We start from the raw sequence: 13,376 nt of genomic DNA, 5'->3' as shown, positions 1-13,376 counted from the left end.
AAGCATTACATACCCAGCACGATTAAACATTACACTCCCAGCACGATTAAACATTACATACCCAGCACGATCAAACATTACATACCCAGCACGATTAAAAATTACATACCAGCACGATTAAAAATTACATACCCAGCAAGATTAAACATTACATACCCAACACGATTAAAAATTACATTCTCGGCACGATTAAACATTACATACCCAGCACGATTAAACATTACATACCCAGCACGATTAAACATTACATACCCAGCACGATTAAACATTACATACCCAGCACGATTAAACATTACATACCCAGCACGATTAAACATTACATACCCAGCACGATCAAACATTACATACCCAGCACGATTAAACATTACATACCCAGCACGATCAAACATTACATACCCAGCACGATTAAACATTACATACCCAGCACGAGTAAACATTACATACCCAGCACGATTAAAAATTACATTCCCAGCACGATTAAACATTACACACCCAGCACGATTAAAAATTACATTCCCAGCACGATTAAACATTACATACCCAGCACGAATAAACATTACATTCACAGCACGATTAAACATTACATACCAAGCACGATTAAACATTACATACCCAGCACGATTAAACATTACATACTCATCACGATTAAACATTACACACCCAGCACGATTAAATATTACATACCCAGCACGATTAAACATTACATACCCAGCACGATTAAATATTACATTCCCAGCACGATTAAACATTGCATACCCAGCACGATTAAACATTACATACCTAGCACGATTAAACATTACATTCCCAAATATCCTGGATCTTCGCTCAAACCTTTCAGATCTTTCCATACAGGTTGCCACTAACAAACCAGACATAATCTGCCTAACAGAAACTTTCCTCCCCCAAGACATCTCCGACTCCCAAGTATCTCTCCCTGGTTACTCCCTCCTATGGAATGACAGACCTGAGCCTCGTCCTGGTGGAGGAGTTGCTCTCTTCATGACAGACTCTATTTCTCACTCTCCATGCACTGCCCTCACTCGCCCACACCCCCAGGAATACCTCTGGCTACGGCTTCCCCTCCACTCCCAGCTCATGTTTATATGTGTACTGTACCGTCTACCAAATAGTGATGACTCAATCTACACCTCACTATCCGAAAACATGGACCATCTTCTATCTTCTCATCCAAACTCTCTCTTCCTCACATGTGGTGACTTCAATTGTCATCATGCCAGTTGGCTAGGTGTGGGTACCTCTCTCACCTGTCATGGCACCTCAGCAAAAGCTTTCTGTGACTCATTGGGACTGACTCAATCGGTCAACTTCTCAACCCGGATCTCAACCAATGGTACTCCACACGTGATACTCCACACGCTGATTCCACACGTGATAAAGCTGAATGTCTAAACTCGGTGTTTGGAGCTAAATCTTGTGTCCTAAACCCATCACTTTCTCTACCCACCTTACCCAGTCGCACCCAACTGTCCCTGGACTCTGTGTCCTTTTCTCCTGACAAGGTGGAGAGCTTGCTGTGGAACCTCGACTCAGATTCTGCAACCGGTCCAGACGGCATCAGCCCACGTGTCCTCAAAGCCTGCTCTTCTGCTCTTGCTCACCCTCTATCTGTTCTATTCACCCTCTCATTTGCCCAAGGTCATCTGCCATCTGCTTGGAAATCAGCAAACATCACTGCCCTGCATAAAAAAGGTGCAAAAACAGATCCCTGCAACTACAGACCAATCAGCCTTCTCCCAATCATCAGCCAGGTTATGGAATCCATCATCGCTTCAGACATCAAATCCTTCCTCTTCTCCAATGGCTTCATTTCCGATCATCAATTTGGTTTCAGACCAGGTCACTCGACCCTGGATATGGTGCTTCTGCTCTCACAACAATGGATGGAGGTCCTCAATGCCAGACAGGAAATCCGAGCCGTATGAGGCTGAGTCTCCCGCAATGAGGCTGACTCTTTGGGCCTCTCACTCAATCAACGCAGGTTGGTCGGTGGTCTTTCTGTCTTCTTCCGTCTCCTATCTTCCGCCTCGCCCCCCCCCCCTCTGCACTCTCTACGATTTGTCCCCACCACATTTCCACAGGGCGCTCAAGGTCCGCCAACAACCCCCTTCTGGTAAAACTACCCAAATCACGAATCACTGCTCATCTTCACTCTTTCATTCCTCTTTTTTCCCGCCTTTGGAATAAAGTCCCTCACTCTGTTCATTCCCATTCTTCCCTCCAGGCCTTCAAAACAGCTGTTCGCCACCACCTCTTATCATCCCCCATCCAAATCCTCGATCTTTTCTACCCCCGATAATCCACCCAAGCCCACCTCCTTCAAATTCCCTGCTTTCCTTCCTGAAAGTCCCTGTAATGTCCATCTTGTATTCCCCATGTTCCCTGCCCCATCCCTCTCCCTTCCATATATCTCCTAATGTCTCTGTTCCCCACTGTTTTGTCCCTCCCACTCCCTCCCCTCTTGTCTCATGCCCCCCTTGCTGTGCGTTGTGTGTTCGCTTTCACATGAGCCTCGACAAGGTGTACAAAAAAACAACTAAAAAAAAGGACAAATGTGTCCAAGAGCCGCGTCCAAAAGGTTTAGTCTTCTCCAGAAGAACAAAAAGAAGAAGAAGAAGAAGAAGAAGAAGAAGAAGAAGAAGAAGAAGAAGAAGAAGAAGAAGAAGAAGAAGAAGAAGAAGAAGAAGAAGAAGAAGAAGAAGAAGAAGAAGAAGAAGAAGAAGAAGAAGAAGAAGAACACGGAGCTCTCTTCGAGCCAACGTTCGCAAAAAAATATATATGTATACTTTGAACGAACATACACCACAAACATGAACCAATATTATTTAAATTATTTCATGCTTTGTGTTTTCAGTGAATGTTGATAAATATGCTTCGAAGGAAACACGATCTGAAACAACAACAACAACAACAACAACAGAAGCCGAATAATTTGAAGAAGAAGAATCACTTGTATAATATTAGCCCCGCCTACCGAGGCCTCGCTTCGTTGTGAGTAATCGCTGAGAGTTGTTGTTTCATAAAATATATCTATGTAGTGTGTGAAGTGTTAATTTGGTGTTGAAGTGTAATTTAACCGCGTGGAAGGAAATTTTAAAAACAACGGGTCGTGAAACAACAACGATCGCAAAATTGATGGAAGTGAAGAGGAAGAAGAAGAATCCCGACGCTGTGTTGGCCTGATCGATCGAGGCTGCTCGAGGTTTGGGTTCCCTCCGGTAAGTCATTCCGGGTGTTTCACGATGGAAGACGATCTGCTCATGCAAGAGACCATGGCGTTGACCAAGGCCTACGTGGTGCACCGTGTGGCACCGGACGTGCTGCAGCCCCTCAACCAAGCGGAAGCAATCCTCATCCGGCTCGGTGACGAGATGTTTAACGAACACCGTGAGGCCTACTGGGAAACGGTGGCACGGCTGGACCCGAACCGCCGCGGTTTGAGTAACGCGGGCTCGGTGGCGGGAACGGTGACCCGCGTGGCGGAAGCGGTGTTCTCCGACGGCCAGGTGAACTGGGGACGCCTCGTCGCCGTCATCGTCCTGTTGGCCATGGTCGCTCAGGAAATGGACGACAAGTTCGGGACGGTGGATGAACGAGCCGAGGTGTTGTCCCTCGAGATGAGCCAATTCGTGGTGGAGCACTTTGGGGACTGGATTCGAGAACGAGGCGGTTGGGTGAGTCCTCGAGCCGGTGTTGTGGGTCCAGTCCCTAGATCGGGAGCCTGGGTCCCACTAGTCCTTTAGTCGTTCCGCACGAGCTGTTTGAGAGAGCGCGCTGTGTTGGTGGGGATCCTGAAGACGGTTCGATCCGGGCTGTCCTCGAATAGCGGGGTTCGAGTTCGGGGCTGGGGTACCGCCACGGAGCGATGACGTTTCGTCTTGGTCGTGCACCTGTATCTCTCAAACGTGTCCTGTGGATGTAATAGTTAAATGGCGGGAGTTTACCTCAACTGAAGGCTTTCTGTGTGTGTCCCTCCAGGAAGATTTTGTGCGAAGGCACAAACCAAGATCGCTGCGTTCCTTGATGACCCCATGGGTCTGTGCTGCGGTCTTCTTTGGAATGCTGGCCTCCATTGTTTGGTTTGGTCGACATCGCATCTTCCAGAATCGTCATTGAGATACTTTGAGGTAACCTGATGCTCGAGTACCACGTGGAAGGTTTAACTACCGAACGTGTTATCTCAGTACAAGTGGGAGTCGTAATGTTAGTAATAGTGATGGTGGAAGTAATGTTCGCAGTCGTGGTGGCTTTGGTGGTGGTAAAAGTAATGTTCGTACAAGTGGTAGTCGTCATGTTCGAAGTCATGATGGTCGGAGTAATGGAGTACCGGTGGTGGTAGTAGTAGCTGTAGTCACAGTGGCCTATTTCCATTGAAGAGTAAAGATAAGGCAGAAGATGAATGATGAAAGACGTATTGCACCGTCTGCCTCCACCATCCACCGTTGAAGAATCACAGCTCATTACATTGCCATGGCTGCTGGACACAGTTTAACCCTTTCCTTTGTTCATTCCCAATGCCACTCTCCATAGATCAGAAGAGTGCATTCTGGAAGAGTGGAGAGAAGAATATGGTGTGTCCGTGTGATAAAGCGCAAAAGATGCGGAAGAAGCTTCACTCTGATCCAGTTGAAATGGAACTAATAAACTCACTGAGATAGAACATTCAAACATGCGTCGTCTTTGTTCGTGTGCAGCACGAGGTGGCGGGTATCCTAGAACGGCCTACGTGTCCTGATTCTTGAATAGAGAATGCTACAGGCAAGTTAACCAACTGTTGTAGAAGTTTAAATCACTCCAAGTGCGACGGGAAAAACTGTGCCTTCTCCACATACAACCACACCACCTGCCGGACAGGCAGCGCCGCTCTCACTTGCTTGCAGCTGAGATGACGTGACATTGGCGGAGCAGAAACATGCATGAGGCAAAACATGAATGTGCATGAGGTGGAGCATGAATATATTGTTACGTTTGTGGGGGGTAGTTGGAGGAATCCCCCAGTGAAGATCGGATTGCGTAGTGGAGCATGGTCCGTGGACGGGTCGGAGGCTTCTCGATGTAATTTAAGTTGGGAAAACTGTGAGCTAAAGATTGCTTACGTGTCACCACACGGGGTGGTGTTAACTCGGTAGGGTCTAAGGCTAGTTTCTCCCAGTATGTGATTGCACCCTGTGACCTTTTCCTGCGTTTTTACATTACACAAGGCCGGCCATAAAGAACCTCGTTTTTACAACAACGACAACAACCGACCCGACTTCCCACAGGACCTGAACATTCCTGAGCAGACCAGGAATCATAATCAGCAGGCCACGCCCCCGAGCTTAATGATTGGTTGGGGTGACGTCAGGCAGAGGGTTTGAGGGTGGTTGGTAATGAAAGTGAGATGGCAGGCTTATTGAACAGGTATTTTTCTTCAACTTTTACACAAGAACAGTCAGGAGAATTGCCAATAGCTGAGAGTATCGATCGAGGAGGTGAGGAAGGGCTTTTACAGAAGATCGAGGTTGGAGTGGAGGAAGTAAAGGAACAGCTCAGTAATCTAAGAGTAGATAAGGCTCCGAGTCGAGATAATATGCACCCGCGAATATTGAGGGAGGTGGCTGAGCCAGTTAGCCAGATGTGAATGGATATTTTGAATAGCTCTCTGGAGTCAGGACAGGTACCGGAGGATTGGAGAGGAGCAAATGTAACACCATGATTTAAGAAAGGATCCAGAGAAGAATTGGGAAACTATAGACCTGTTCGTTTGACCAGTTGTGGGGAAGGTGTTGGAGACATTAATTAAAGACCGGGTGAGGACCCATTTAAATAAATACAAACTAATTACAGGTTGTCAGCATGGGTTTACCAAAGGTAGTTCCTGTTGAACAAATCTTTTGGAGTTCTATGAAGCAGTGTCTGATTGGGTGGATCAGGGAAAGGTTGTGGACGTTGTATGTCTAGAGTTTAAGAAGGTATTTGATAAGGTACCACATCGGAGGGTGTTAGCCAAAGTGAGGGCTTGTGGAGTGGTTGGTCAGGTAGCCAATTGGATTGCAAACTGGATTTGTGATAGGAAGTAAAGAGTGGCTGTGAGTGGGAGGATGTCTTGCTGGGAGGACGTAAGGAGCGAGGTACCTCAGGGATCAGTACTCGGACCATTACCATTCAATATTTACATCAACGATTTGGATAGAGGGGTAAAGAGTAAGCTTTCCAAATTTGTAGATGACACAAAGCTTGGAGGTCAGGTGGATAGCAGAGTGGGTGGTGATCAGATTCAGGAAAGTATTGATACTTGAATAGATTGAGTAAAAGATTGGCAGATGCAATTTAACCTGAGCAAGTGTAAGGTGTTGGGGATGGGAAAGAACAATGAAAACAGAGATCACAGGATGTAAGGGATCTGGATCAGGTGGTATCAATCTGGACATGAGAAGGATCTGGGGGTGGTAACAGACACGGGAGGTAAGCAGGTAGCACAGTAACAGGCAGCTATAGGTAAAGCAAACAGGGTTTTAGGTTGTATAAGGAGGGGGATCAATTATAAATCAAAAGAAGTGGTGTTGACATTGCACAGGAATTTAGTGAGGGCCACATCTAGAATATTGCGTGTAGTTCTGGTCAGCACAACTCAGGAAGGACATCGATGCCATAGAGAGGGTTCAGCGCAGGGTTACGAGATTGATTCTGGGCCGAGCGAGACTCAGCTATGAGGAGTGGCTGAAGGAGACAGGGCTTTATACACCAGAAAGGAGGCGGTTATGAGGAGATATCATCGAGATGTTTAAGATAATGAAAGGTAGAGATAAAATAAGGGAAGATTAATTATTTAACAGAGTCAACAGTGATAGAACCAGGGTCCATAGTCTGAGAGTAAAGAAGAGGAGAGTTAAAACGGTAGTAAGACAGAGGATCTTTCACTCAGAGAGTAGTCAACACATGGAATGGTCTCCCTAGAAAGGTAGTGGCAGCAGAAACAGTAGATAAGTTTAAATTAGAATCATATAGGTACCTGGAAGTTATGGAGATGGAGGGGTGTGGGGATGTTGATAAAATTTTTGGGTAGTTTGAGTATTGATGGGTGATTGTGTACGGAGTGCTGTTGGTGGGGGTCTTGTTAAGTGTGTGTTTTTAACCAAGCCCATGCCGCCTCTCCGAGGGGAAGAAAAGAAAAGAAAAAAATTACAACAATAACAACAAAAACAACAACAAAATAAAAAATACAAAACTGTATTCTTTTTTTTTTTCTTTCATTAATTAAAATGATCTTGGGTTGGTGTGGTGCTCGCGGAGGCATGATGGGCTGAATGGCCTCCACCTGTGTTGGATTCCCTTGTCCTTGTTATCTTGTGAGCTTCCTGTGCGGTCACTTCGAGGTTCAACTACCACCAAGCTCCCAAAGGCCAATTCTGGATCTGGACGCGAAGCTGAGTGCCGGCATGACTGGGGAGGATTTTCTTTTATTTTATCTTTCCCCTTGTCTGTGTGGAGTGGACACGTCTCTGGACTGATTTAGTTTTCGTTCGACGTCTCAAATTCGGATTTAATTTCACCGCACCTTTCATTTTCACCTTGTGTTCGTTTATTCGTTGTGGGTTCGAGAATAAACCCGTGTGCTTCCGTTTCAGGTAAGCGCCTTCTCTGCTTTCAATTCCGCGCGTGTCATAACCACCAAGAATTCCGGCTGTTTACCTCGGACTTAAAACCGTTCGTCTCTTCATCCAAGCCTGGTGTTCATCGGCCGCGGACACGACAATATGTTTTACATTCAAACTTGGTGACATCATAGCTGGGTCGTGACTGCGGACAAACATCATTGGCTGAGGACGAGGCTGTGCCGCTGATACAATGCCCTGTGCTGCTGAGGGCAGGAATTTGGAATTTGTTTAGGGTGCCGGCGATAGCTTGCCTGCTCTTCGCGCAAGACACCGTGAGATATTTGACCTCCACCAATGAATGCTGGCAGTTGGGACGCCCGTTGAACATCCATCTACATCCCCTCGGTGAATATATGATTAATTTACATCCATAACAGTTGGGCACATGTTTGGTTGACCCATCCTACTCTCCCACCAAGTTTGGTTACAATCGGTTCAGGCATCCAGGTATGACAATACACTACCCATGATGGTATGGAAAGACAGGTACACACACACAGCTGGTCATTCTAATCCTGTACTTCACTAACCCCCTCCGGGGACGAGACATGAATCGATTCTTCACTTGAAGGTCTCACCATATTATTCACCATCCGATAGAAAGCCCCCCCCCACATGAGGTTTTGCAGGGGAGGGGGGGCACACACGTACCTTGCGGAGACTCTGCTTTTGACTCCAATGTATTTCCATTAAAATTCCCAACGTTTTCATGAGCAAGCTCTTCCCTCACTTCCTCGGAGCAGTGGCTATAAAATCTGGTCCAGTTTGGCCTTGGAAGGATTCCAAGAGGGGAATCTCTTTAAATGGTCGGAGATACGATGCGGAATACCGCAGGAATGCCAAATCACCCTGGAGATCGAAGTCATTACAACATTTGGCAGGGGACCTGGAATAATGGATGAAGTAAGTTTTCAGGATTTTATGTTCCTCTTCCTGGGCCGTCACACGATGGGAAATGATCTGCTCCAACGTTTCACGGAGATTGATGTAAATGAGATCGGAGTCGTTCTGGGTGCTGTTACACACAAACGGGACCTCTTAACCGCAGGATGATGAGCTTGCTTCCAATCAGAGACAAGGTCATGGAATCTGTGTCACTGCAGTCGACGTCAAATCCTTTTGTCCAACGGCCTGATGTCAGATCATAAGATGGGATTCAGACCCGGTCGTTGTTAGCTCGGACGTGCTGTTTCTGCTGTTCCAGCAACGGGTGGAGACCCTCATTGGCAGACATGAGATCAGGGCGGTCTCTCTGGAGGGATCTCGAGCATTTGATACGGTCTGATACCCCTGCTGGTAAAATACAAAGAGAGAATGAATTATAATATTATATATATATATAACATATATATATATATATATATATATATTTAATAAATATAACAAATTATAATTTATAATAATATATAACAATAAATATAACAAATGGACACATTCAATGTTCCTGCTGCGTGACGTCACCAACAAAAAAAAGACATAGGCCCTTGTGAGATTCGAACTCACGACCACTGGTTTACAAGACCAGTTTACTAGGTTACAAGACCAGTGCTCTACCGACTGAGCTAAAGAGCCAAGTTGATTAAGAGTCATGTTGACGTAGTTTATAAAGAGGTGATTACAGAACAAAACGAACTGGAACCCGAACTCGAACTTGCTGTGTGCCGTCCCCGGTCCACGACTCAACGACTCCACGTGCTCGGAACCCAGAAGTGACGTGTGCATTGCTCCGCTCATTTGCTCTCTGTGCACGTGCTCACGCGATGATTCACCTGCGTCAGGTGAACACGGAGAAGGTTTATGTTCACCTTCTTCCTTCCTGCCATTTTATCTTCACCTTCTTCCTTCCCACCATTTTATGTTCACCTTCTTCCTTCCCGCCATTTTATGCTCACCTTCTTCCTTCCCGCCATTTTATGTTCACCTTCTTTCTTCCCGCCATTTTGTGTTCACCTTCTTCCTTCCCGCCATTTTATGTTCACCTTCTTCCTTCCCGCCATTTTGTGTTCACCTTCTTCCTTCCCGCCATTTTGTGTTCACCTTCTTCCTTCCCGCCATTTTGTGTTCACCTTCTTCCTTCCCGCCATTTTGTGTTCACCTTCTTCTTTCCCGCCATTTTATGTTCACCTTCTTCCTTCCCGCCATTTTGTGTTCACCTTCTTCCTTCCCACCATTTTATGTTCACCTTCTTCCTTCCCGCCATTTTGTGTTCACCTTCTTCTTTCCCGCCATTTTATGTTCACCTTCTTCCTTCCCGCCATTTTGTGTTCACCTTCTTCCTTCCCGCCATTTTGTGTTCACCTTCTTCCTTCCCGCCATTTTATTTTCACCCATTCCTTTACCTCCATTTTGTTTGGTTATGTTCCATTTCCCTCCGTTCTCCCTTGTTTCCCTTTGGACCCCTTCCCCTCCATGTGGTGTTTGAATCGTAAGTCAAAGTGAACACCCGTGTTTAGTATTTATCTCTTGGTTGGTTTTGTCATCATACGTGTTTGACCGGGTCCTCCACACAACCAAAAGGGTTCCTAACAGGGGCAAATCCAGGAATTGGGTAGGGGGGTGGGGGGGGGTTCCAAATAACAGAAAATCTAAGTCACATGAACATTATGAAAACTTTATTGCAGCTTTCAAATAAATGCACATTCGCATGTTCTTTGATTTGCATGTTTTGTGCAAAAAGATGTAAAAGTTAATTAATTAGATATTTAAATGCTTAACTAAAAATAAAATAGCTTGAATTCAATAAACTTCAACTTTCAATCTTAAATATCATGACTAGTGAGACCGACCTGAGTGATGGTTGCGCCTCTCTGACATACTAGCAACTATGTTAAATATAACAACTTGAATACAACTACCTTTACTCAGTGTTTCGTGGAGCTCTGGTCAAGTTATACATATTTTTTTTATGAACACTGTTTCTATCATCAATTCATTATCATCAAGAGTTCTCTTTAGATACCGTGTCTTACATTAATCTAATGACAGTTTCTCAGTCCCTGTACTTATACATTCAACAATTTCTATGATGATCACAGAAGAAAACAGATATTGCAAAATAAATGTTCACAGCACCATCTGTTCTTTTTTGCAAAAGCACTTGTGAGCAACAATCTGTTATAAATTTAATCACATGTGTTGGCATCTCCAAGTACATTTGCACGTTTCATCCTCCTTGGATTCCTCTGTGCAAATGTGTCAATCACTTTGCTGTTATCGTCCATATGGATGTCTCTGTGCATGTGGAGCAGTGTCAGGCCAGTCAGTCTTTCATTCCCCATGGTTGACCTACATGGGGTTTTAATTCTCTTAAGCCCACTGAATGACCTTTCAACTGAACAGGATGTCACTGGCAGGGCACAGAGGATGGTGGGCAGGGTCCTAAAGTTCGGGAACATGGAACTTTAGGTCTGGGAAAGGGTAGTGCCCAGTGTACTTGGAAGGCTGGTGTGACCCTGGTCTTTATTCTTCTTTTCCCATTTTACCATCCAGCTGTGCACCTCACTCTTAATGTTTCCAATGGATGGAAGATCATCTTGGTAGAGGTTAACAGCTTCAAGTAATCTCTTCTTCCTCTCTGCTGGTGTGAGATTGACCAAGATGGATGGAATCAGGTTGAGTCCCTGCATTGCCTTCTGGTGCAAGGAGCTGAACCGCGTATTGAGCTCAGCTATCAGATGATCTAGAATTGGAATAGCCACAATTGTCCTGTAGTAATCTGCTGGATTCTCAGCTGGTGTGTTATCTCTGTTTCTTTGGCGTTTACAGAGTCTCGGCATGGAAGGTGTAACACCAACCACCTCACACATCTGTTCTGCCTGACGAAACCATTGAGAGTAATGGTCATCAATGTTGTTTCGAACATCTTGCAGAGATGCTTTCACACAACTAATTTCATTACTGGCATCAACATTGTCTTTGGCCTCTGCCTGAAGGCTGGTGGTGAAACCTTTCAGGTCGCAGAGTGCACTGTTGGTGATCACCAGGGACATAATGAAGTCAGTGCTGGTGATGGCAAGCAGCAGTCCCTTGGCATCAGTCAGTGAATCTGTGGACCAGTTGGCAGCACCACTCTCCACAATGTCCTCCACAATTGTTTATTTTCAAGGCTGAACTCTAATATATTACAAATTAAGCACCAAATGGTACTGATAAATACATTTTAAATTTGGGGTAACTCGAAATCATTTTACATCCTAACCAAATTGTCATAATTAAAATAAATTAAATTGGTGAGAATTGATTCTAAAAATCCAATAAGTTACAGGATAAAACAAATTTCTGTTCTGCCTGAATAAACTATACAATGTTAACATACTATAATCAGGAGTTTCTTACCTTTAGTCCAACTTAGGAGAATATTTTAGTCATTCACTGGGAAAATGATGTGCTTCCTTTCAAATGAGTCAGAGTGGTGCCATGCGTTCCCAATTCCTGCATGACCCCGACTCCTGTGTGCTAATATAATTAAACATCTGACAGCCAGCTCTTTTGTTTAAAGACGTGCCTGGGCTGTCATGTGCGACATTTAATGTGATTCTATTAATCGGCTCTGTGCTCTTTGAGTACATTCATCCTGCTTCTAATCCCCATGTAAATTGCATTCAAAATTGAGTAAAAAAATTAATTTTAATTGTAAACTAATGTCCTTTAAATCCGACATTCAAATAATTCTTAATAATGATGATAATTATGAAATTGGAGGTCTGTGATCTTGAATAACCCAAGTTGGGGTTATTGGACATCTCTTCTGAAATCAGAGCATGACACTTCCTGGGAGGATTGATAGTTACAGTCCTGAGACAAAGAGCGGTCTATCCACACTGGTGGTCTCGTCTTGACTGCCTGTCTTCATCTTTCATCAAAGGGTACGCCACGACTGACGAAACTACCAGTGACGGGCGAGATCTCAACAGAGAGGCGGCCTATGAGGTATCGTCATGTCACGACCCTGCTCCCAGGAAACACCTGGTGAAGGCTGACTCGTCTCAATTCCCCCCATAAGGATGGCGTATGCTCTTGATGACAGATAAATTGATCCCAATATCAATTTGAATTGAAGATTTCCAAATTTTAAAATGTGATATTGTCCTTTGCAGGACAATAGGAGGAAATTGTAAAAGTGAAATCCAACTTTTGGATCTTTGTTAATGGTCGCACATTAAATATGCTTTGTTCTGAGAATTTATTGAACTTCGAAGCTAAATGTTTCTTTAAAAAATATAACAACTTGTTGACACTCAGAGCCACAGGAAAAGAGCCTTGCAAAACGATATTATTTATCCAAGCTTTAGAAAGGCAAATGAACATACAGTTTAAGTTTATGCACAATTGATGATACACTTTGCAGTCACAATAATAATTATAAGAAGTATATTCCTTTAAAGTTAATTGAAATTCATTCCAGGAATTTAGAATCATATACATGTATCGATTATATATTCTCCATTAAGCTTTTAATGATTTGATAATTTGATGGACAATGTATCACTATAATAATTGCTTTTATTGAAATGTGTTAATTAATTAATGACTGCGAAATTGAGTCTTGCAGTTGTGTACGGCAAGGGTGACATCAAGTACCAAGCTTCGTGCATTTCATCGAGATCACCCAAAGTACACGTCTCATCCCTCTTACCATTTGAGATTTATCTGTGGAATTATCAATGTTTTGTAATACTAATACAAGTCTCGAATAATGTGCTGAAAAAAAAAAGATTTCAG

At 44.3% G+C, this 13,376-nt stretch overlaps 1 protein-coding gene and 1 non-coding gene across 2 annotated transcripts; one reads left to right on the top strand and one right to left on the bottom strand.

The window, feature by feature from the left end:
- The first annotated feature begins 3,023 nt into the window (after nt 1–3,023).
- LOC147008202 (anti-apoptotic protein NR13-like) lies at nt 3,024–7,227 on the top strand. Its single transcript, XM_085865345.1, has 3 exons — nt 3,024–3,692; nt 3,997–4,145; nt 4,549–7,227. The coding sequence occupies exons 1-2, from the start codon at nt 3,261–3,263 to the stop codon at nt 4,132–4,134; spliced, it is 570 nt and encodes a 189-aa protein (XP_085721471.1). The 5' UTR covers nt 3,024–3,260; the 3' UTR covers nt 4,135–4,145; nt 4,549–7,227.
- A 1,906-nt stretch (nt 7,228–9,133) lies between these two features.
- TRNAT-UGU (transfer RNA threonine (anticodon UGU)) lies at nt 9,134–9,227 on the bottom strand. The gene is made up of 2 exons: nt 9,191–9,227; nt 9,134–9,169 (listed from the first exon to the last, which is right to left on the bottom strand). It is a non-coding gene; the product is annotated as a tRNA-Thr (tRNA).
- Nucleotides 9,228–13,376: the final 4,149 nt, after the last annotated feature.

The sequence above is a fragment of the Eptatretus burgeri genome, chromosome 21, assembly GCF_056783735.1.
Source record: "Eptatretus burgeri isolate ZD-2024b chromosome 21, Ebu_testis_v1, whole genome shotgun sequence".
NCBI classification, from domain to species: Eukaryota; Metazoa; Chordata; class Myxini; order Myxiniformes; family Myxinidae; genus Eptatretus; species Eptatretus burgeri.
Note: the sequence above shows the minus strand (reverse complement) of the source record. Positions and strands in the feature narration are given on the sequence as shown.